This window comes from Gadus chalcogrammus, chromosome 19 (assembly GCF_026213295.1).
Source record: "Gadus chalcogrammus isolate NIFS_2021 chromosome 19, NIFS_Gcha_1.0, whole genome shotgun sequence".
NCBI lineage: Eukaryota > Metazoa > Chordata > Actinopteri > Gadiformes > Gadidae > Gadus > Gadus chalcogrammus.
In genome coordinates this window covers 12,126,523-12,151,956 of record NC_079430.1, presented here as the reverse complement: position 1 = coordinate 12,151,956, position 25,434 = coordinate 12,126,523, and the positions used below count along the sequence as shown (strand labels likewise).

The following is a 25,434-nucleotide window of genomic DNA, read 5'->3' as shown; positions in this document are numbered from 1 at the left end:
GTAGAATGAAAGCAGACCCTCCCACCCTCCGCCCCCCCCCCCTTCCCCGCGGCCAGCCATACAATTCAACCACAAAAGGGAGGCAAGGCAAGGCAACTTTATTTATAGAACACTTTTCATACACGAGGCAGACTCAAAGTGCCTGGTCACATACAATACAGCTTCTAAGCAATGGGAGGGGGGGGTCTTATCCTTAGAGTCGGTCACCGTGATGGAAGTAGGAAGGGAGGTGGTGAAGACTCCAACCGGAAGACCAGCGATTCAAACCCTCGTCCTCCTCCTTCCTCTCCTCCTCCCTCTCCTCCTCCTCCCCCTCCCTCTCCTCCTCCTCCTCTCTCTCCTCCTCCTCCCTCTCCTCCGCCTCCCTCTCCTCCTCCTTATCACTGTCGTCATAGCGATGGCATTCTGATGGCTGCTTTCGTCAAACTGGGCGCCAGGTGGACTCTAATCACTTCCTGCTGTCGGGGGATAAAATAGCCTCTTTCCTCTGCGTCCAAACTTCCCGAGAGCACTTCCTGCCAAATCCTGTTCTTTTCCCTCATGTTCTGTTTTTGGACAGTACCCCAGAGACCAGGAGAGAGGCTGTGTGGGTACCACTCTCCAGCCGTCAGTAACACTGAGACCAGGAGAGAGGCTGTGGGCACCACTCTCCAGTAACACTGAGACCAGGAGAGAGGCTGTGTGGGTACCACTCTCCAGTAACACTGAGACCAGGAGAGAGGCTGTGGGTACCACTCTCCAGCCGTCAGTAACACTGAGACCAGGGGAGAGGCTGTGGGCACCACTCTGCAGCGTTCAGGAGGTTATTAGACCCGGCCACGCCCACTTCCTCGGGCTGCTGCTTCCCTTCGCCCTTCAGCTCCCTGCCGCTGCGGCGGCGCTAATTACTTTCATTAATCAGAAAAGAAAGGGAAAGACTGGAAAAAAGGAAAACGGGGAAAGGGGCGAGAGCAGGAGAAGGATGTCTGTAATGAAACTGATGCAGAACCTCTCTCTCTCTCTCTCTCTCTCTCTCTCTCTCTCTCTCTCTCTCTCTCTCTCTCTCTCTCTCTCTCTCTCTCTCTCTCTCTCTCTCTCTCTCTCTCTCTCTCTCTCTCTCTCTCTCTCTCTCTCTCTCTCTCTCTCTCTCTCTCTCTCTCTCTCTCTCTCTCTCCAGATAGAAGCTAATGATGCTAATCTGCTAATGGCCTGCCTCCTACATCACCCCGCAACCCGCCCAATAGAGGCTCTGATCTGATTAGAGTCTGCATTCAGCTGGACAGACAGACAGACAGACAGACAGACAGACAGACAGACAGACAGACAGACAGACAGACAGACAGACAGACAGACAGACAGACAGAGACGTGGGGAGTAACGTGAACAGCGGTGAGAACGACAGCGGATGAGAGAGACGGAAAGAGGTGAGAGAAAGGAAGGAGACAAAGAAAGAGGAGTTCATGAGACGATCTAATGAGAGGAACCAAGAGGGACAGAAAAGAAGGAGGCAACCAAGAGAGAGAGACAATGACTAATACCAGCTAATATATATGTGTGAGAGAGAGAGAGAGAGAGAGAGAGAGAGAGAGAGAGAGAGAGAGAGAGAGAGAGAGAGAGAGAGAGAGAGAGAGAGAGAGAGAGAGAGAGAGAGAGAAAGAAAGAGAGAGAGAGAGAGAGAGAGAGAGAGAGACAAACAGAGATGTTGCCTAATAGAGTGGAAGAGAGATGGGAGACAGAGAGAGGCCTTAATGAGGGAGAGAGAGAGAGAAAGCCTAATGCATCTGTCTTACTCCCCACTGGCAGATAGAGAGAGAGACAGGTGGAGAGCAGCTGATATTGTGTGTTTACGGTGAAGGCTTCACCGAACACAGTCCTGTATGGAGTGGCATGTGACTGGGGTTCAGTACTAACACTCCCTTAAAGACAAGGGGGTCAGTACTAACACTCCAACGGAGAGGGCTAACAGACTGCAGTGGTCGTACGCCATCGTTGGTCTCATTTAAAAGAGTAAATAAAGAAATAAGAAATCAATGATCGCTACCGAGATTCAATGTTTGATTGATGCGCACTCCTGTGCGTGTGTGCGTTTGTGTGTGCGTGCGTGTGTCTCACTAAAAGGGGAGTCTGGGGAAATCAGGAACATGGACTGGAGAAGAGAGTAAACAAACAAAAGCAGTAAACCACACACACACACACACACACACACACACACACACACACACACACACACACACACACACACACACACACACACACACACACACACACGTTTAAGCATCATTTAGTCTCTATCACCCAACTCAAATTAAATATCTACTTTAGCAGTAGAGCTCCTTCCCCCCCATGCTAGTTAGGAAAGACACAGGAAATAGAGTCAGACAGGTCATTAAGGAGCAGGAAGGGGTTATACAGTACAGGGACAGGTCATTAAGGAGCAGGAAGGGGTTATACAGTACAGGGACAGGTCCTAAAGGAGCAGGTAGGGGTTATACAGTACAGAGACAGGTCATTAAGGTGCAGGTAGGGGTCAGACAGTGCAGAAACATGTCTAAACATGAAATGATTAGATGATATTTAAAGTTCGTCGTCACAACATGTTTTCAGCTGTAGGGAAAGTTTCGGTTGATTTGATTTTGGATGGTGAAATAACTAATTAACAGAATTTAATTATAAGAGATTTCATCATTTTACGCATGAAAGAGATTTTCAAATGCTAACTTCTTAACGTCAGCTTGTCGTATCCGATTACACTACTTCATGCCACATGCGAGACCATTCAAAGATGGATGATACAGAGAGACACACACACACACACACACACAAAGATCTGTGCTGGGCTTGTAATACAATCAATTCATGACAAACTATGCAAGTTGGTCATGCTTTGCAACTGATTAACCAATAATGAATGCCTAGTTACTGCTTTGGGTACATTTCACTAATGTATACATATATTTATTCATGAGTATTGGCTTTTCAAACGTTTTGATTCATGAACAGTGGTCCATTAATCAATTAGTCGTGACTGTCGACTGCAGAGTGCATTGAGCTGCCCACCCAGCATGGATCACGGTGCCACAGTAAGAGAGGATGAATCTTCTCATGGTATCACCACTGGGTTGGTCTGTTTTAGGGGGAGGCTGGTCAGGCCCTTACATTTGACAGAAGACAAAAGGATTGATCGATCAATCTCTCTTTTTATTCATTCCACTAAGGTCGAGCTGATCGTCCTTCGCAAAATGTTTTCAAAGAACCTCCTAGTCTTTCCCCAACAACACAGAGTCGCTTTCCAGCAGACGTTTAGCTTTAGATATATATATATATATATATATATATATATATATACTGGTCGGCCATGGAGTGACATTCAACAGAGACAGCAGCTGTTCATCTTCCCCAAGTTCATATCTCTCTCTCTCTCTCTCTCTCTCTCTCTCTCTCTCTCCCCCCCTCTCTCTCTTCCTCTCTCTCTCTCTCTCTCTCTCTCTCTCTGACTGACGCTATGATTACTCTTTAATCATGGGCAAAGACAGAAATCTAATCTCCACACAAGGGCCCTGCTCAACCATTCAATCTGGTTAGACCCCCTAATTTACACTTATCCAAACCGACAGTGGATTCATATGTCTGTATAGAGGGTTAGGGTGGGGGTCTGTATGGAGGGTTAGGGTGGGGTTCTGTATGGAGGGCTAGGGTGGGGGTCTCGTGTTAGTGGACGCCCACAGGTTAGGCTGTGGACGTCGGTTCCCTTTGGCTCCCACACCCTAGCACACAACACCCTCCTACCCTCTAAATATAACCTCCTAACAGACACCCCTTACCCCTTCCCCTTACCCCTCCCCCTTGTTTTGAAGGGGTAAGGGGAAGGGGTAAGGGGTAGAAATGGGATTGGGCCTTAGGCCCAATCCCATTTCTACCCCTTACGCCTTCCCCTTACCCCTTACCCCTTCCCCTTACCCCTTACCCTTCCCCTTACCCCTTCAAAACAAGGGGAAGGGGTAAGGGGAAGGGGTAAGGGGTAGAAATGGGATTGGGCCACTATGTGCTCCTACTCAGAGGCAGATAGCGACAGAACAGCTCGGAAGCATCGAGAGATGGCTTGGTTATCACGTTGCGTGTCTGTTGTGTGTCATGGGCCAGCGTTGTCATCACGTTGTGTGTCTGTTGTGCGTCATGGGCCAGCGATGTTATCACGTTGTGTGTCTGTTGTGGGCCATCAGTGAAGCAGGTCCCCAGCGATATGGTCAGGGTTAGGGTTAGGTAAGAGTGTTAGGAGTTGTTAGTAGGGCGTCCCACGGCCTCTCACGTGTTCCTGCCGCTCAGTGAATTCATTGTGTAAAAAACCAACGGAACCATGCAGGTAGTTTGTATCCTCCTCAGACAAAGGTTGGGCTATTAAACCCTCGGTCTAACCAGTTCTAACCAGTGCTAATCCTAACCCTATTAAAGCCTTGGACCACTTTTGTACGCCTCACTAACCTGGATAGATTCAATCAGATGCTTTTCAACCCTAACCCTAACAAGGGACCGCCTTACAAGGGCAGCATGTAACCACCCTAACCAGTGCTAACCTTAACCCCACGTGTCCAGCTGTTTAATTAAGTTAGCGGTTTTAAGCTCAGCTTAACAAACAGCGGGCCTGGCTGCGGTTCCATTCGTGACCCCCGGATGACATTGCGTCATCACCGCACGTCAACCGAGCGCAAACAGGAAGTGAGAGGATGACCCGCGGCCCGGCTCCCGGTCCTGATGCCAACAGCGAGTTGACACTACCCATGATGCATCAGAACCGGGTCATTCCCTCGAGGGTTAATTACGGGGAGACATATCAAATAAATCACCCAGCATCCAGCAAAAAATGTTTGTACGCATGCAGTGAGATGTGAGGGAAATGGGCTAATCCATCCTTAAGATAAATGTAATGATAGGAATTAAGTACCTTATCCACTGACTTATAGTTCAGATGGGGGACGTAGATGAAATGAAAGAAATGTGACTGACATGGATCCAATTTGTGTGACACATGCTGCTGTGGAGTTTCCCTCAAGCACTGGCAACACCAAGCGCTGTGTTAACAGACAAAATGGAGCTCAGCATATGGCCCTCTGAACGCAGGAAGTTTGCCTCGGGCCGTATTACACAAAAATTGACCAATTAATAAGCATGTTGTTGACGGAGCGATGGCAGGAGCAATCCCCCCCCCCCCCCCGACAAACAAATGTAACCCCCAGCCTGCTCTCCCTCACTCCCACCAGTGTCAGGCCTCTAAGAGAAAAAAAATCGCTGGAAGGCATACATGTCTGGTTGACTCGGTCATGTGGCGGTGTTTTGACGGGAAGCTTGGAGGCTTGGGGCGCTGCATGCTAATGGCACGTTCAGGAAACACCGATTATCCTCCTGGTAGCAGAAGGGAGAGAGAGAGATGTAACCCATCACCCTATTCGCCCTGTCGCTCAACCCCTATTCGCCCTATCCCTAACCCTTCATATGCTGAGGTTGAGGTCTGGGCTTTGTGTTACGATGCTAGACCTATCGTACTCGTTGTGACCCGGGTAGTCAACCCGCAACCTAATGTCTGTCCCTGCGTGGCGCGTTGAACTCCAAGTATGCTCCTAAACTTTCCCTGGCCGAGTGCAATCGTACCTATCGAGGGGGTTAGGTGAGAGGTACTCACCGCAGGTCCACAGCCACCGTCAGCGAAAAGCTCTCTCTCCGTGACACACACACACCGGCACCTGGTCCCGTTGGGGTAAACCGTCAGTGCAGTTGACCGCTGGAGTCAAGACCAGCGCCTTGACTCCAGTCCTTCAGGTACACCATGTATTTACAACCAAAAAGTTATATCATAGCAGTGTCTTGAAAAAATGTGTGCGGTGTTAATCCTACAAGTCTCACCCCCAGATCCACCACCGGAGACCCTGAACTCATAGTCTCACTTCCTGAGACTCACCTGCAGCCTCAGCTGTTGCTATTCAGCGCCTCAACTTTGCCCCCGCTGTGTGATATCAGTACTGACCATAACCAGAAGCACACTAAGCTCTATACCTAATCGTAACAGTCAGCTAACCTCAACCTTAACCCTAACCCTTCACCCTATGAGCAGCAGAGGTCTGGGCTTTGTAACCCTAACCCTAACCATGTTGTTGTATGTTTGGGCACAAAATCAACGCTCGGACCAAAACCAGTACTCCTTGTGTTTCCCAAATAACAATATTACCATTTAAAGTCTGGTCTGCTTTTTTTTAGAAAACGAGAAAAAATAAAGTTCTGTGTCGACGTCTAAACATAACATCATCCTTAACAAAACTACTCAAATGAGTGAAGTGCAGAAAAGGATGTTAAAGTGTTTCGTACACACACCATGTAATGGATGACATTAATTTGTTGCTTTTCACTACTTTTCGCTGTAGTGACCTAAACGTAAATAGGCCCTAAACAATTACGACTTCAACAATAAAGAGTAAGTATCCGTTGAAACAAAACTATCATCATTTTAATGGGCAAATACCGCCAATTAGACTATTTTGTCAAAACCAGAGCTAAAAATATCTTGAGATGAAGGCAGACAAAATAAAAAGGGCTCCGCTAAAAGTCGCCCCCTCCTGTGAGGAATGAGCAAAGCTTTCTATCAAAGCCGCTGCTAATAATTTCATGCATGGCTCAGCTATACGGGATCTGTCAAGCGTTAATCTATAGTGAATCTTTGCCACAAGTCACGGTGGGGAAGACAGTGACAAGGGAATCAAGCGGAAAAGCCACACAAGCGAGTTTTGGCGAAATTGGCCTGTCTCTGTAACAAGCTCGCTTGACAGGCCATTGCGTCTTCACCGCTTTCCGCCATTGCATTTGATATTGGGACAGAGATTGATTTTGGTGGATTACCGTGATGGTTGGAGGCTGGGACTGTGAGGATACTGATGCAGCCCTAAGTAACAACACAGGGATACAGGGTTAACATTAGTAAAGTAATTATCAATAGCATTAGCAAAGGGGTTAGTGTTAGCCCTAACCCTATTAAATAATGTATCAAAGAATACCTCAGGTAACACTGTTGCTTTAGAATTACTATAGTATAACTATTGCTAGACCATTAACTAACTGTACATCAACTGAATCAACTAATGTTAATTAAAGGTTAAGGAATATACTCTAATTGTAAAGATTTAGCCATCTCTTTATTAGGGTACGGGTTAACCCTAACCCTTATGTCCACAGCCCGACCTCTGAGATGCCCGATGCCTCATGCTCATTGAATCATCTAAAATCAATTTGAGTGAGGGTTAGGGAAAGTAAAAAAAAGATAAAGGAACAGATATTCTATACCTTTGAGGCACAGAATACCTAGAATAATAGATTAAGGTTGAGAGCTTTAGTATTTGGAGAAAATGTGTCTGTTGAGTAAACAATCAAAATGCCTTGTAAAGTCCTCCAGGCCTGGGCTCGTATTCTCTCCAATGATCCAACGAAAGATTGTTTTCTCTGGAGAGTCTCAGAGTTCAGAGAGAGCGAGCCGGTCGACTTGGTTTGAATTGGGCTCTTCAAGATGTGACCATGCACATTACACAGAGTCTAAAAGAGCATAAGAGACTCTCTCTCTCTCTCGTGATTTGCTTATTATTTATGTGGTCTCCTGTACGTTGCAATGTGTGTAGTACAGTACTGTGCAGACGAAAAAATGCTTCTTCAAGGACAGTCTTTGTTGCTTACTAAAGGGGAACACAGCCGAGAGATAAAGAGAGAAACAGGAAACATTGAAGTGGAACGACTCCAACAGCCCCCCCCTCCCTCTCCGCAACGTTTCTGTCCTCTCTATCCTCCACTCTGTCTTTATCTTAACGAGCTCCGGGACATCCTATCTCTGTGAAGGTGGCACCATGAGGCATCACAGACAGCAGCCAGGGTGGGGAGAGAGAGGGAGAGGAGGGGGGGGGGGGGGGGGAGAGGCGATGGTGAACCAGAGAAGAGACTGAGGAGGTGTCAGTAGCCCATACATGGGCATAAGGAAGAGAAAACATACTTGAGACTCAAGGGTCTGATATGGAGAGGAGGGGGGGGGGGGATGAGCGGGGGTGATGGGGGAGCGGGGAAGGGGGGGGGGCTGACAGTGACCCATACAGGTCAATGAGGAGGTTTCAGTGGGGCCGATTGTGAGCCAATCCCGAAGGAGGTGAGGAGGGGAGGGGGGGGGGGGACCAGGAGGGGTTGGGGGTGGCTGTTGCTGACCCCTGCAAGGGACTGTGTGGAGGATTTGGGGCAGAGTTGACTGTGACCCTGCAGGGGGAGGCGATGGTGGTGGATAACACTGGATGGGGATGAAGGTGACCTCTTCGAACCCCCCCCCCCCCCCATGACAATCGGCCTTCTGAAGGACCACTTCCCAAAGCCCTGAGACACCTCCAGGAGGAGAGCCCTAGGAGCACCCGAGATCCAGAGAAGACAATGAGGGCGGTTTGGCGTATGATGGAATCATGGAACCAAACAGCGAGGTCATGACGGGTGACTTCATTCGAGTTCGAGCACTGGGAGGCAGCGGGTCGGGTGGAGATATGTGTGAGATGGTCCTGTGCACTCGTGACTGGACCCAGCCTGGACGCCTCACCCTCGGGGGGCAGACCGTGATGAAACAACACGTCTGGAGAGAGATTCACTCGGCTCGGCTCGGCGCCAGCGGCAGCTCTGACCCCCTCATGTTGATTCGCTGAGGCAGAACACCTGCCCCAAGGCGGACCAGGGAACCAAAGCTGGGGGGGGGGGGGGGGGCATAATGCAGCCGCAGTATTAACCCAGAGTCACACCTCCACTCCTTTATCAGGGAGAGCTTTACGTTAGCACGTAGAAAAATAATTGAAGGTAAGACACGCCTTCGTATTTTATTCCAAATATCGTGTGATGGTCGCCTTGGAAAGTCTCTCACCGAGCGTGATGGCAAACGGTAAGGTGCGGTAGCTGCGCTGGAATCGTTTCCCCTTACATTTCACACATGGGTTGGCCTGAGTGACACTGCACAGCTGCGCCGCCACATTCGCTAATGGCACGGAGCAAGACTTTACTGAGACCACCAGGGGGGAGAGAGAGAGAGAGAGAGAGAGAGAGAGAGAGAGAGACCAGAAGAGCAAGGCTGAATCCGAATACTTAGTACATACTATTTCTGTTCAGTGTCTACTACTTGACGTTACCACACTTGACAGTGTAGTACGGTCTACAGCTATGCGTAGAACGCTTCCGAACATCGCCGAAACTCGTCCGGATGTTTGGAGATTACGTATCTCCCCTCAGATGCCGGCAAAATTACCTTGATAAGTTACCTGTTTTCCGTCTTGTCATCGTTGCTATTAAATTAAAAATGTCTCTTTTTACTTAATTACTTACTTTACTATTTTACTCTTTTTAATGTCTCTTTTTTTCGCCGCTTTCTACGACGTCTTTCTGGTGGTGTCGGGTCAGCCATCCCTTCTTCGTTCGTTACCAGACTCCGGTTGCATTGTGGGATAGCGTAGTGAAGTCCGTGGTTTACTTTGGCGGTAGTACGCATTCGGAAACGTCTTCCATACTACACAATGCCTACTGAGTATTCGGACGCGCTAAATATTTCGCGTACTACAAAATGCATACTATATAGTAGTAGGGGAGTGGATGGGTTGAAGACCTGAGTGAAGGGATCTTCCCGATGGGTTGAAGAACCTCACTGCTGCATGGGAGCGAGCCTGAGTGAAGGGAGCTGCCCTATGGGTTATCTCCCAAACGTATCGGGGATGCAGAACCACAGCTCTCTGAGATCGTCCGTTGTTCATCGACGGCAGGAGGCAGGATGCCGCCGCAGGATGCCTTTCTTCCTCCAAATTGATGCTTAGCAAAGCTTGGCCCTGATTCGGTCGCCTGCTTCGATACCTCAGGAGGAAGGCTGGGCCGATGTGTGAAGATTAGATCGCTGTTAGAGAAAAACCCAACCCGAAAGGAAATCCTCCCGAGGGGTCTCACAGGATGGATGTGTGCAGTCTGCTAGTTCACCGGAGGGGACGGGGGCCGGGTGATGGGGGGGACGGGGGGTGATGGCACCACTCTGCTCCGGAGATGGGAGGAGGGGGGCAGCCAGGTGTTACGGTTCAAACTTCCAGCCTCTGGATAATGGTTTATATCTGTCCTTGGTTCCCCTTTCGGGTAGAGGGAGGAGGAGAGAGGGGGGTGGAGAGGAGAGGGGGGTGGAGAGGGAAAGTACCAGCCTTATCCAGTTGCCAAGAATCACACCTGGGACGCCAGCTTCCATGTGGGCTAAGCAGCACACACATAGTGTGTGTGTGTGTGTGTGTGTGTGTGTGTGTGTGTGTGTGTGTGTGTGTGTGTGTGTGTGTGTGTGTGTGTGTGTGTGTGTGTGTGTGTGTGTGTGTGTGTGTGTGTGTGTGTGTGTGTGTGTGTGTCATTGGATTTATGGCGGTGTCAGACATTGTAACAAACACTTCTGTCTATCTGTACAGAGCTGGAAGGGACGTTGCAGTCTCTGCTATTGGTCACATCTTTATAAACATTGTTTCGTGTAAACTTCTGGAGCAAGAGCGATAGAATCATTAAAAGCGAGAAAAGTTTGAAGCCTTCTGATGACTCTGGGGCATTGCTGTGTTGCGGTGGTTGGATTGTGTTTGTAACACTCTGCGTGTAATGTGAAGCGAGGGGCCGGAACACGAGCATTGGACGCGCTCGTGTGACTGTCAGTGCAGAGCTGGGGGGACTCTTATTTTGATAGTGGTGGAAATAAAGGTTTGCTCTTTGCTTGCATGTTGACTATATCATGGCAGGTATAGCACCATCCAGGACACCCACCGACCTCCGTTTCCCTGACCCACTCCCTGTTATAGGATAAGAAAAAAATAGCAATAAAAAATCATGAATATGCATCCAGAAAAATTAGCTCCATGTTACGTTAACATCTCAGATCTGAACACTTGTGCCTTGGGTTGTTCCCTCACTATTCAATCCTTTGAAGAACATAAGAACCTTGTCATTAAAAGTGACATATTTCCTCTTAGTTTTCCTTCATATCTACGACTGCAGAAAGCTGTCATTCGCTTCACGTTATCTTCCTGAGTGAAAAAGCTTTCAGTTTAGGTTGAAACAGAAACATAAATCAGCATATTACCGCTGACGGGGCGAGGTCATATTTACACCGCCCTTCTCCACAGATGGCATGACGTGCTCCATCGCTACGTAGCCGGAATACTGAGAGATGGAGCGGGTGTGTGTGTGTGTGTTTGAGTGTGTGTGTCTATCTGGAGGTAGAGGAGCGGTGAGGTTTTGTGGGGCTTGTGGTGTCGATGGTTTGGGGGTGGTGGTGGAGATGGTTGGGGGGTGGTGGTGTAGATGGTTGGGGTGGTGGTGGAGATGGTTTGGGGGTGGTGGTGTAGATGGTTGGGGTGGTGGTGGAGATGGTTGGGGGTGGTGGTGTAGATGGTTGGGGTGGTGGTGGAGATGGTTGGGGGTGGTGGTGTAGATAGTTGGGGTGGTGGTGTAGATAGTTGGGGTGGTGGTGGGGGTGGTGGTGGAGATGGTTGGGGTGGTGGTGGAGATGGTTGGGGTGGTGGTGGAGATGGTTGGGGTGGTGGTGTAGATAGTTGGGGTGGTTGTGGGGGTGGTGTAGATGGTTGGGGGGTGGTGGTGGAGATGGTTGGGGTGGTGGTGTAGATAGTTGGGGTGGTGGTGGAGATGGTTGGGGTGGTGGTGTAGATGGTTGGGGTGGTGGTGGGGGTGGTGTAGATGGTTGGGGGGTGGTGGTGGAGATGGTTGGGGTGGTGGTGTAGATAGTTGGGGTGGTGGTGGTGTAGATGGTTGGGGGGTGGTGGTGTAGATGGTTGGGGTGGTGGTGGTGTAGATGGTTGGGGGGTGGTGGTGTAGATGGTTGGGGTGGTGGTGTAGATGGTTTGGGGGTGGTGGTGTAGATGGTTGGGGGTGGAGGTGTAGATGGTTGGGGTGGTGGTGGAGATGGTTTGGGGGTGGTGGTGTAGATGGTTGGGGTGGTGGTGTAGATGGTTGGGGTGGTGGTGGAGATGGTTTGGGGGTGGTGGTGTAGATGGTTTGGGGGTGGTGGTGTAGATGGTTTGGGGGTGGTGGTATAGATGGTTGGGGTGGTGGTGGAGATGGTTTGGGGGTGGTGGTGTAGATGGTTGGTGGGTGGTGGTGCAGATGATTGGGGGTGGAGGTGTAGATGCCTTGTATAGAGGGCCAGCCCCACAGTTAGATTAATAATGTGTAGAAGCATCAACATCATGTGAGGTTCACACCTCTTCGGTGTGTAGGGGACCACAATACACAACGAATGGGTGTGTGTGTCGTTATATGACAAACACCTTCTGACATGTGCACCTCCTGCGCTGAAATGAATCACCTCCGATTGAAATTGAACGCAGTGGCCATACTACGTGAAATTGGGAATTGTATGGAGGAATATTTCAATACTAAGGCCAAAAGAGCGATCAATATATTCATGAGCCTCAGGGTGGAAATATATTTCGGAATGATTTCCATGAAATCTGATCGGAGCACGAGACAGAAAAACTCGCCAAAAGTAAAGAATGCATTCACTGAATCCGCCCAATAAACAACCCCAACTCAACCAGAAGCAGATCTTCTGCTCTCGGATCGTAGCAATAGAAATGGATGTCGTGTGTGCGTGTGTGTGTGCCTGATGCAAGTTCATTGTACTGTTGGACGGATCTCATGGCTTTTTTTCTTCTTCCTTCGAGGGACGCCAGAGGACAGAAACGATCTCCACTCTCGAGAATGCTGGTCAATATTTACCTCAGAGGGATAGAGACAAAGGACGTTGTCATTTTGTCTGCTTGGCATAAACTCTGCTAGCTCGCCCGTTGAGGCCTCCACCCGTTTGCCTCCGCAGGCTGAAAACCATTTCAAGATCGCATTTTCCAACTATTTGTTAAGATTATGAATGTCATCGGGTTGCATTTGTTTCGAATTTTCAATGTGTGGAGAGAGAGAGAGAGAGAGAGAGAGAGAGAGAGAGAGAGAGAGAGAGAGAGAGAGAGAGAGAGAGAGAGAGAGAGAGAGAGAGAGAGAGAGAGAGAGAGAGAGAGAGAGAGAGAGAGAGAGAGAGAGAGAACCAGCCTCTCTGCTGGTTCCCAGCAGAGAGGCTGCAATGCAGACGATCTCTCTTGTATTCGAGTCATGCACCTTCAATCATAAAACAACAACAAACAGTCAGGGTGGGGTCTCCACCCAAGCACCATCACCTCTGCTGCATGCAACACTATCTCCTCCACAGCAATTTCCAAGTGCTTAAGGAGTGGGTAACGGAAGGGGGCGTCTTGCTACAGGTCAAACCCCTTTCCTGCCCCATATCTGCGGTCATCCTGAATATGGCTGGTCCAAACACGACCCCAATCCCACCGTTGACCTGGCTAAACCCTTCTCTGCTACCAATAATACGCCTGCGGCATTTAGGCAGAAATGTCAAGGCTGGTTCTACCTTCAGATGTTTTTCTATTTAAGGGCCTCTAGTTATCGGGGCCCGAGGTGAGGGCGGGCCAGACAAGACTTTAACGGAGAAAGGTTAAAGTTGCCCTTCTTTCCAGCCTCCTCCCAAAAGCGCATAGGCAATTTTCAGCTCTGGTGAGCCTGTTGTGGGGTTCAGCCAAGGCAGAACGCAGGACAATACGCACCTTTCACTTATTCATCTATCCTTTAGCAAATGAATTTTTTCTCTCTCTCCATCTCTTGCTCCCTCTCTTTCTCGCCTGCTCTTTCACACTCTCCCTCTCACTCTTTATTGGGCTCTCTGTCTCTCTCTACCCATCTGTCTGCCATTGCTCTCTCCCACTCTCTTTCTCTCTTTCTTTCTCTCCCTTGCACTTTCACACTCTCCCTCTACATCTCAGTCTTCAGTGCTCTTTATTCATGTCCCTCCCATCTGTCTCCGATTTTCTCTCCCTTATCTCTTTCTTTCTCCCACCATCTCGCCCACTGAATCACTTAATCCCAAATGAACAAACAAGCCAAACGCACAGAGGTTTGTGCCCAAGCTTTCCTCGCGCACTCTGAACTCATAAACACATGTAGATCAACAAGCCTTTTGTATAGTTGCACTACTTGCCAAATTGAGAATGAATCCGATAATAATAGTTTGAGATGATAGTGTGCGTGCGTGCGTGCGTGCGTGCGTGCGTGCGTGCGTGCGTGCGTGCGTGCGTGCGTGCGTGCGTGCGTGCGTGCGTGCGTGCGTGCGTGCGTGCGTGCGTGCGTGCGTGCGTGGCCACATCTGACCCGATGAACACCTTCTTCAGCACACAGTGTGATTCCTAGTGAAACCGAACTGCTTTCCCCTGCAGAGGCCTCCCCATGTCGTTGAGGTTAGGGTGAGGGTGAGAGTCAGGCCACACTGGTGTAAGTAACTCACCCTCATCATGATGGCTGCTCCTGTCGAGAGGTCAGGGTGGGGGTTAGCTGCTCCTGTAGAGACACCATGGACTCGTAGTGGCAGCAACTGGAGCAGAAACCAGTAGAATCCAAGCGGCATGGGAATGGTCCCGTTATCACCAGTGAGCACTCACTGGTGTGGTCGGCTTAATTGGACACTTCATCTAAAGCGCAATCAGTAAAACAATTTCACCTGCAGAACCTTTCATAATGCTTTCTCAAGTTAAATTCTCACAAAACCAAATGATTCAGTAATTATGTCACTCTTATACAATAATACCGCTTTTAGTCGTTTGGTATTTAAAAAAAGAATACCGGTAACTGATATTTCCACCCACTTAAGAGGAATAAACAACAAGAGGCGATTTAACTTAGATTAATTGAGAGAAGATTACGTTTTCTTGGTAGGTTACATTGTGAAGTGTCAATGAAACTTGGCATTAAAAGATCCCATTTAATGCTTTTTTAGGGTTAAATTATTGTTATTACCTATAGAGAAACATTAACAAGTAAATTATTTAGTTATTAAAAGTTAAAAGATAATCAGGCTCAGTTTGTATGCCCCTCTTTGTGTTATGTTGATTGATCTTAATTTAGTTAATAAGAAATAATCACGAGTCATGGGAAACATTGAATTGGTTTAACATATTAAAGGAGAATGGGGCTTGTTTCCTGGTTTGGCTGACTGTTAACAATATTTATTAATTATTAACACTGAGCAAATCATCACGTTGTGGAAACGTTCCAGTTTTACTTTGGAAATGACTCACATTGTGTTGATGAAGGCTTATATTTTGGCCCAGTCCGTGGGACCAGTTGTCCTGGAAAGCGTGAGCGTTAAGTGGCTCCTAAAAGGACAGGATTACATCTTGATCCCTCAATATGGCCGGCCTGAGGGGGGTGCCTGCTTACCGAGACCCCAGGGGGAGGCTTACAGTAGCCAGAGATGGAGGTAGTTAGCCTCAGAGGGCAGTTAGCCTCGAAGGACAGTTAGCCGCTAAGGGGAGTTAGCGCTGTCCCCGTTATGACGTGACCCACTCCATCCACTTCACTTTCCCCCTAATCCACTTGTCTGTTGTTGGCCACAAGTCGACCAGTCCCCATCGTATTGTTGTGGTGTTTCTCGAGTTTAAATCGGCGGAGTTAAACATTTTACGGAGGATTAGGGACAGGCTCAGCTCCATGGCTAATGCAATGATTAGGGATTTCTGGTGCGGACGATAAGTGAATGCTCGCTAGTCACTCAGAAAAGCTCCGAGCTCCAGCGCTAAAGACCTTGAGCTTGAATGGCAGTCTTTGGGCCGCTGAACGTGGTGGAGGCCGTGTGCGGCGAAGCGTTTCACTGAACCGGCTCTTCCTGGGTATCGATTTCACATTGAGTTTTTTTTTTTTTCAGGTTTGTCAAATCTAACAGCCCAGAATAAATAGACATTCACACTGGCAAAAAAGATCAAGAAGCAACAGATGGAGAAATATTAATGTTAACTAATAATCCTCTTACATTTGGATATTGTAACATCAAAAAGCCATAGAAAATGTGTTCAATAAATCCCTATGATGTTTATTGAGTTGTTTGTAGGGTGAACTGTGAAATGAGGGTTGGCCTACTTAGTCATTAAGGTGGAAATAAGGATAATCTCAGATCAATGGTTTAAAAAGCCTTGAAATTCTACAAACAGCAAAGGCTATGTACTTTTTTTCTGCATTTACTTCCTATTGTACTTTCCAATACACACGCTGTGAACATTGATTTGTGTTTGTTGTGGCCGGGAAGCAGATGCTACATGGCAGCTCATAAAGTGTGATAAGCCGGGAGACAATAGAACACAATGTCCCTTCCTGCCATCAAGTAACTAAACACAGTTTAGATGAGATTATTATGATGATATAAATCTAGCAAAGTTATAGAGCATTAAAGATACGTGGAAAGAGAATACACATAAAAGCATTGAGCATATATACCTATGTCATATATAGCAGCAAATAAGAAAGCACATTTAATTTAATTCTCAAACAATGCAAACATCGTTTTGAGCAGCATAGTTAAAGTACTAAGGACTTTAGACTATCCCCATAAATAGAAAAGTTATACAACACAATATGAAATGCTTGTTATACTAATACATATGTAAAGTTATTGTTATGAATGCACAGAGGGTGTATTTATGATGGTTATCAAAGGGTTTCTAAACAATAATAAATGTCTCTAATCTGTCTCTATAATGGATGGATTTCCGAGTTCCCTTCTTGTCGCGTTTCCATAAGCGCTTTCTCATTGGAAGATTTATGCACGGATGACAAACAATATTTCATTGTAAAATTAATTATTGTTTCTGCAAATGTGGGTTTTTATTAAATTGCCTTTTACAGCAGCACGTTTTCCAATTCAATTCAATTAAGCTATCATTAAACACCGTTTAGGGGCCACTATCCTCACAAGCAGTTGATCCTGATATCATTTTAAATAGCAATTAAAACAGAGGTTGTTTGTTGTTTGTTTCAAATACTTTTTATTAAGAGAAATCTCATTAACCTGCCAACCCTTTAACCCTCCCATTTGTGTGGCTATTAAAATGGGATATTTATCAAAGTGTATTTCTATGGTAATTGCTATCTTTGTAAGTTAATGACTTATTTTCAACTACGTTGCTATTTAAAAGGGAGCAGATGCTGACAGGGTTATAACTTATTTTAACGTTTTTCCACTCGTTATAGTATAGCTGTGTTTATTTTATGCTATGGATAATGAAGCACATTCTGGACACATTTTTTTCTTTTTGTGTGCTCACAAATAAAACGAAATATAAAGTATTGTATAGTTTCCTATAGCATAATATAATATAGTATAGTTTAGTATATTATAGTATAGCATAATATAATATAGCATAGTATAGTACAGTATAGCATAGCACAGCAAAGTATAGTATAGTATAAAGCGCAAACATCTGGTTCAATTGTTACCATGTTTCTATTTCAGCGTTGTTCGCTTTGTGGTCACATGGGATATTTAAAAGGAGATGTAATCTCTACCTCAAGTGTCTGCAATGTATTTTTGGCATTCCCAGTACAACTAATCTTATCGTGTATATATTAGTGCATTTCTTCCAGTTCCCATCACTGCCCTGTTTGTTCTGCTATGATAAACGTTCACCTCATCACGTCTTCTCGTTCTTTGACTTCCTGTCCTTCTGAGTGGGAGGAGACTCATCACGTCTTCTCGTTCTTTGACTTCCTGTCCTTGTGAGTGGGAGGAGACTCATCCCGTCTTTTCGTTTGACTTCCTGTCCAGGTTCCTTCTGAGTGGGAGAAGGCCGCCAGAGAGCCGATGCCATGGACGTGTTGAACTACACTTCCTGGAACGCCTCGGAGGGCAACGAGACGCAGGCGGCGGCGGAGGATGAGGCCGAGAGCCCCTACAAGACGGTGGAGGTGGTGTTCATCGTGCTGGTGGCCGGCTCCCTCAGCCTGGTCACCGTCATCGGGAACATCCTGGTCATGCTCTCCATCAAGGTGAACCGCAACCTGCAGACGGTCAACAACTACTTCCTGTTCAGCCTGGCGTGCGCCGACCTCATCATCGGCCTGTGCTCCATGAACCTGTACACGGTGTACATCGTGATCGGCTACTGGCCCCTGGGGCCCGTGGTGTGCGACCTGTGGCTGGCCCTGGACTACGTGGTGAGCAACGCGTCCGTCATGAACCTGCTGATCATCAGCTTCGACCGCTACTTCTGCGTCACCAAGCCGCTCAGCTACCCCGTCAAGCGCACCACCAAGATGGCGGGCATGATGATCGCGGCCGCCTGGGTGCTGTCCTTCGTCCTCTGGGCGCCGGCCATCCTCTTCTGGCAGTTCATCGTCGGGGGGCGCACCGTGCCCGAGAGGGAGTGCTACATCCAGTTCTTCTCCAACGCCGCCGTGACCTTCGGCACGGCCATCGCCGCCTTCTACCTGCCCGTCATCATCATGGTCATCCTCTACTGGCGGATCTCCAAGGCCAGCAAGAGCCGCGTGAAGAAGGACCCCCGGAAGGCCCCCAACCCGGAGCCCCGGTCCCCGCGGGCCGCCCTCCCCACGGCCAACAACAACAACCTGGCCGCGGGGCCCGCCCTCTCCCAGACCGCCGCCAGCACCACGGAGGACGCGTCCCAGCCGCACGACGCTCGGCTGCAGAACGGGAAGGGCCCGTCCTCCGCCGGCGAGGGCGAGACGGCGGGCGACGAGGCGGCGGCCAGGGACCACCCCGGGGAGGAGAAGGAGAGCTCCAACGAGTCCAGCTCCGGCAGCGCCGCCGCGTCCCACCTGCCCGACGAGGAGCCCACCACCTCCAGGCCCGACGCCGCTCCCGGCGGAGGCGCCGCCGACGGCAACCAGCAGACGCAGCCGCGGCAACGCGCCAAGACGGGGGTCTCCTCCAAGCTCACCTGCATCAAGATCAAGACCAAGTCCCCCAAGGGCGACTGCTACACCCCCGCCAACCAGTTGACGGTGGAGATCGTGCCGGCCTCCGAGCGGCAGAACCACGTGGCGCGCAAAATCGTGAAGATGACCAAGCAGCCGCCCACCAAGAAGAAGAAGGCGCCTCCGTCGCGGGAGAAGAAGGTGACGCGCACCATCATGGCCATCCTGGTGGCGTTCGTGGCCACCTGGACGCCCTACAACGTCATGGTGCTCATCAACACCTTCTGCTCCAGCTGCATCCCCAACACGGTGTGGACCATCGGCTACTGGCTGTGCTACATCAACAGCACCATCAACCCGGCCTGCTACGCCCTCTGCAACGTCACGTTCAAGAAGACCTTCAAACACCTGCTGCTCTGCCAGTACCGCAACATCAGGGCCGGCCGGTGAACCGAGTGAAGGGAGAGAGTGTGTTTAGGAAGCTTTGTTTTTAGTGTGTGGTGGTGTATGCAGTGTGTGTGTGTGTATGCAGCGTGTGTGTGTGTGAATCCGAGTATCTCTCTATGTGTGTGCTTGTGGAAGTATGTGTCTGCGCATGTGTGTTTGTATTTCTGCGAGTATAAGAGCGCGTGTGTGTGTGTGTGTGTGTGTGTGTGTGTGTGTGTGTGTGTGTGTGTGTGTGTGTGTGTGTGTGCAGGTCTGACTGCAAGGGTGATAATTAGAAAGGCGTGTTTTTCTTTGTCGTTGACACAATTACCTATTGTAGCACTTTACACTCACCCCACTATTGAAACACGTCGTCAGCCGAGCGGATCGCCGGTGCAGGGAGGACGCTCCACGGACTCGCGGACGCAAAGAGTGCAAAGTTCAAAGGTGAATAAGCTGGCGTGGATCGAACCAGCGGACCACATCAGCAGCGGGACAGTGGGGGCGAGAGAGGGAACGACAACCCATCAGAAACGTGGGAACATCTGTACCGTTGAGGAATCTTAGAGGACGGGATTTCAATGGGAAAACAGGGCTGACTGAATGACCAACCTCGACCGGTTACAATTCAGTGATGATAACTGTAGATACCTGTATATACATCTGCGTGTACTCAATGTGTGTTTACTTCTTGTGTTAAGGTGTGTGTGCGTGGGGGTTTGTGTGTGTGTGTGTGTGTGTGTGTTCTTGCGGTGCCTCTTTGCCTCCGTCTTTCCCCCGCCCCCCCCCCGTCGATCATCGGCTGCCGGAGAGTCGATGATGTAACGGAGGACTACCCCCTCCATCCTTCCTCTCACTCCCACTGAACGACAGTAGCACTGATTCAAGGATGATGTGATTGGCCCAGCCGTCGCCACCCAGGCCCTTGTATGGCATTGGGCAAACTGCCGAGCCCGTCTAGTCACACGGCCGTCTCCGGATCAGGACTCTGGGGGGTTCCTAGGGGATGACATCCGAACAAAGAACATTAGCCTCTTACTGCTTACAAAACAACACTTTTATCCAAAGTGAATTCCATTTGAAACATGGTGAAGGAGCCGGTAGGACATGGTGGCCATGTGGGAGTCCCATGGGGGGGGGGTCCATCCCAAAACATATTGGCTGGGACTCAAACGCCCTAACCCTAAGCCTACGCCTAGCCTACGCTAACCAGCCTCTTGTTTAGTAGGATCCCAGAAGAATGACATAAATGGTTGAACATCATTTCAAACTAAAGTTACACTCGGGCAGAGAGGATGAGGGTCCGGTGAGAAGTGTTTGGATCACATTATTAAATTAGGCGGTTGGTATACCTGGTTCCTCCAGTACATCACACAGCGGCTCCATGACTGATCTTATCTCACGTGGAGATAGAAGAGACTTTGTTCGCAGTAAACTTATCAGAACCCTCCCCTCGGAACACTAACCCCCCCGAACCCTAACCCCCCTTAACCCTAACCCCCCTGTGAGGGACCGACCCGGTCAGCCCAAGAAATTAGTGAAGTTTTATTTCCTGAAAAAAAGTCAAAAAATAAATACACTAAAAATAAATCCAGCGTTCCAAATTATAAATGAATATCTCAAAAAGTTTTTAGCAACCTAGTAACTCAGCATAGCATATTTTAGCATAGCATAGCAAACAGTTAGCATACCATAGCGTTTCTTGTACTGGCCTTGCATCAAGCCAGCACCTACCCTCACTCAACTCAACACAATGAGAAACCTCTTAAATAAGGACAGGAAATTGGACCAATCAAGGCCAGTTGGGCCATACCACTAACATGGGGGTACATTTCCTAACCCTAACCCTGGCCAAGGCTAGATGGAATGACCTACTGCCCCCTACTGCGGCGGAAGTACAATTCCAACCAGCAGTATGCTCGTTAGTGAGACAGTGAGAAGGGGTTTCACTTTCCCCCCTCCCTCACCCGAACCCCCCCTCACCCTGACCTCCCTCACCCTAACCCCGTGAACCCTGACCCCCCTGAGCCCCCTTACCCTAACCCTCACGGCCCACCAGGGGGTGGAGGATGAGACGATTGGGATCTCTGTGGTGATTCGCTGATTTGTGTTCATGTGTCACAATATGTGCTGCTATTGGATGAGAGAAAGTGTGTCTGTGGGCGGGTGCAATAGAGTGATACCATGTATGGTGGTGTGTGTTTGGTGTGTGGTGTGTGTGTGAATCGAGAGATGTGTGCAAGCACTCCTAGAATGGAGTTTACTTCTAATCACAGGTCCGAACCTTGTGACTTAACTAAGGGCTATATCCACATGTTCAACGTTTCATCAACTTTTACTGTTACCCCATCCATCTCATGTTCATCCTCGACATATTCATCCATTAATGTTCAGGAATGAGTGTGTGTGACACAATTGTGCCACATAAGTATTGTTTTGATCGACTGGGATGCACGGGCCCTCTTCCCAGGGCTGCGTAGATTTTGGTTCGGAAAAGTGCTGCCATCTGTTTCATTAGAGTGGCAGCCCCCCCCCGCCCCTTCAGCCACCAGGTAGAGCTTAATTTAGATTAGCCGTCATTTGGCAGATATATGGCAAGTATCTGGGCATATGAATTAAGGATTAATGAATTGAGGACACAGCTGGTTTATTGCCCTTAAACTAAGTCTGCACGCTGGGGGGGATCCGGACACAATATGTGGACTGAGAGGGAGCTGGGGGGGGGGGGGGGGACATCTGTCACCATGATGAATCTGTCACTGAGATGCCATCTGTCACCCTGATGAATCGTGTGTCCGCCAACCGTCGCTGCATCGCGTAACGCAGCAGCACAGCGCGACGCACCCTCTGTGAATAGACCGGTTAAGCGTGGGGCTAAGCTGCCGTTTGAGTGATACCAGCAGGGAACGCGAGGTGCCACCCAGGCCTTTGAGCAGCTTGTTGGAGGTGTTGGATGGGAAGGCGAGGGCAGGAGTGACACCGACACCAGGGACTCTCCATGTGAAATACATCTTTCAACCTGCACTACAGAGTTCTTTGTGGGCAGTCGCCGGTGGCTTGAGCTGAAGCTACAGCTTTAGCTACATCACTCCTCAGACTGTTACTGTGCTATGAGATATCCTCACAGTGGAATGGGGGGGGGGGGGGGGGGGGGGGAATAGGGTTGTGATATGTTTAATCTAGTAAATAGCTTTAGTAGTTTAGGAACGCTTGGAAACTCTAGACGATTGACGATTGAGCACGGTGTCATCGTCCCGGGATAGACGTAAACAAGGAACAGAGTACAGAAGGTCGGCGGGGGGCCGAGAACTGAAACAGACCCCAGCAGACCTCTGGAAGGTGGAGATCACAGCCGTGTAAGGAGAAACCCAGCGGGCCTCAGAGGGCAGCCAAAGTGTGTTCAGGTGAATTGTTGACGTCCAGCGGTTGTATAAACACAAGTGCCGGCAGTTCTGTTAACTGTCTCTAGCTTGGATTTCACGGTATTTCCCGGGTCATCCAATGCACAAGTTCAGAGGAGGAAGAGGATTCAGGAGGATCAAAGAGATCCATGTTGGGTTTGAGTTAAAGTGCATTCACTACCATATATTCACATTCGTTCATGTTCATCAAACCCTACGCCTCACCCATTAACGTCCATCTCACCCTTACCCTCACCCATTCATAGTCTGCACTCGGCTGTTCTCCTAGCGGTCGAGAACACTGTCTCCATGGTGACCAACAGACCATAATGTGCCGTCAGAGCAGCTTGGCTCATCTTCACACGGCTAATAGAAAAAGGGCTCAACTCCTTAAATGGGGAAACTTCACGTTTAATATATTATTTGTTTTTTGTTTAGTTTTAGTGTGGATAAGTCCCCATGATGATGGACTTGCCTCATTAATGGATTATATTTTAATATTTGGTGGTAGCATCGGTGCAGTTTAGTTTTTCAAGGTTAAAACTTTTGTTTGGAAATACATAAAGAACAGTTGGTATGTATCGTATTAGACGATTTATAAGTATTATACTATATTTAATGTAGCAAGGTCTAAGTGTTTGCAGCGACTGCAAGCTTGATGTTCTGGTGTATAACGTAAACATTTTATTTCTAACAAAACTAAATATATATATGTAAATATATGCATGTATATATATACATATATATATATATTTATCTATCGCCAGATTGTAAGGAGCAATCCACAGTGCCTTAAATGAAATGTGATGAACACACAGATTGCTCCATTTGATCTTAATCGTTCAAACCTTCATCTTCAGATGTGAGGCTGCTGTTGGTGTTTTTTATTCACACAGAAACTGCTGAGTAGTGATGTCTCATAAAGTCATCTTTCTGTGACGATAATTCAAAGACAGCGTCGCCGCGTTCCTAACGAGTGGGGGTCCTCAGAGGCTGGGTGAAGACACATCGTTTTGTAACAAAGCAAACACTAGATAATAGGACATAACACAACTGACATTTGCACACCCTACCCTGGAGGCAAAGCGGGATGTTTTGTGTTTGGTGTGTGTGTGTGTGTGTGTGTGTGTGTGTGTGTGTGTGTGTGTGTGTGTGTGTGTGTGTGTGTGTGTGTGTGTGTGTGTGTGTGCGTGTGTGTGTGTGTGTGTGTGTGTGTGTGTGTGTGTGTGTGCATGCACGCGTGCATGCCTGAATGTCAATATGGGTGTGTGTTTCTGCGTTTGCATGACGTTTTCTTTCGTCTTTGTTTAACATTGCAGTATTTTCTACTATCATTGCTCAATGTAAATCTGTTCCAGTATTATTTTGCGTGTGGACTCTTTGCGTGTGTGTGTGTGTGTGTGTGTGTGTGTGTGTGTGTGTGTGTGTGTGTGTGTGTGTGTGTGTGTGTGTGTGTGTGTGTGTGTGTGTGTGTGTGTGTGTGTGTGTGTGTGTTGGGGGGGGGGGGGGGGGGGGGGGGGATATGTATGTGTTTTTTGTGTATCAGTGAGTTATAGGAGGATTATACTTTTTATGCTGACAAGAATTTTGTCTGAACACAAGGGACATACAAGGAGGAGACTCACTGTGTGACTGTGTGTCTCTCTCTCACTCTATCTCTCTCTCTCTCTCTGTCCCTCTCTCTCTCTCTCTCTCTCTCTCTCTCTCTCTCTCTCTCTCTCTCTCTCTCTCTCTCTCTCTCTCTCTCTCACTGACTCTCTCTCTCTCTCATTCTCTCACAAGAAGCATCAAAACTTCCAAAGACACTGACTTGGGAACAATATGTTCTACCAACAAAGAATTACTGATTAACCATCATTGTACATTTTGTACCACGTTTTATAAATATTTGATTATTTTGTCATTGTAAAAATATATAAACATAATATCTATGTTTTAATGCAATTGCAGTATGACATTTAATGGGAGCTCCTCTGTCTGAATTCAAAGATGTACGATGTGTATGCAGATTATCTTCATTATGAAAGGAGCATATAAATGCATACATAGACATATTTTTATTTATGAGGGTGTTTTTTTTCTCAGTTTAAGGTTCTCTTGCCTTGCCAAATGACTGAACAGTACAAGAAACAGTGAACTACCAACCCTGGATCAGAGTATGGCATGAGACTCCAACATATGAGAGCATTTTCACCACTACCACCAATGGTACAATATCAGAAACCATTTGATGGACAAATTTAGTATTAATAGAAAAGAAAGAAATATACAAAAAAAATACGCTTGCTAAAAAAAAGTGTCTGGGATGTAGAAATATAATGCTGTAGCTGTATTTGCTTTTTTCGAATGCAGTGGCTTCCGTGTGTACATGCTCGTTGTGTCCTCACCGTAGCTCTGCAATAGGCAAGCGTATAGTCGTTGAAGACATCTTTCGTTAGGTTTCTATGTGTTTGTATATATACCTGATATGCTATAGATTATATGTATTCTGATTCAGCTGAAATGTACATACATGTGTTAATTAGCTGAGTTTTATCTGAATGTTCCCCCCTCCCCCTTCCTCCTTGTACAGTAACCGTGGTGATCTATTCTATTTTGCTGCATTTGTGATTATTCACTCTTAACCAATAAAAACTCTGAAAGTGTTACTGTCCCTGGCCAATTACAGTACTGTGAGACAAAATCATACATCCACACGGGCAATCTTATCCAATTAAGGACAAATCAATGAATTACAATGCCAAACGATGTCATTTAACAAAGAAACTGATTGCTCTTGGTTTGTGTATATGTTTTGTGCAGGGTATGT

The 25,434-nt window shown here is 47.9% G+C and overlaps 1 protein-coding gene across 2 annotated transcripts in view; it reads left to right on the top strand.

The window, feature by feature from the left end:
* Positions 1 to 22,368, top strand: part of chrm2a (cholinergic receptor, muscarinic 2a) — a 53,785-nt gene extending 31,417 nt beyond the window's left edge. Inside the window, exons 1-2 of one of the 2 annotated variants that reach the window (XM_056578621.1) lie at positions 8,742 to 8,829; positions 17,687 to 22,368. In XM_056578621.1, the coding sequence (XP_056434596.1) occupies positions 17,728 to 19,248 (1,521 nt within the window). In that variant the 5' untranslated portion in view covers positions 8,742 to 8,829; positions 17,687 to 17,727 and the 3' untranslated portion in view covers positions 19,249 to 22,368. Of the gene's footprint in view, positions 1 to 8,741; positions 8,830 to 17,686 lie in introns of those variants that run through there. The other variant, XM_056578620.1, reaches the window with a different exon arrangement.
* The last annotated feature ends 3,066 nt before the right edge of the window (positions 22,369 to 25,434 follow it).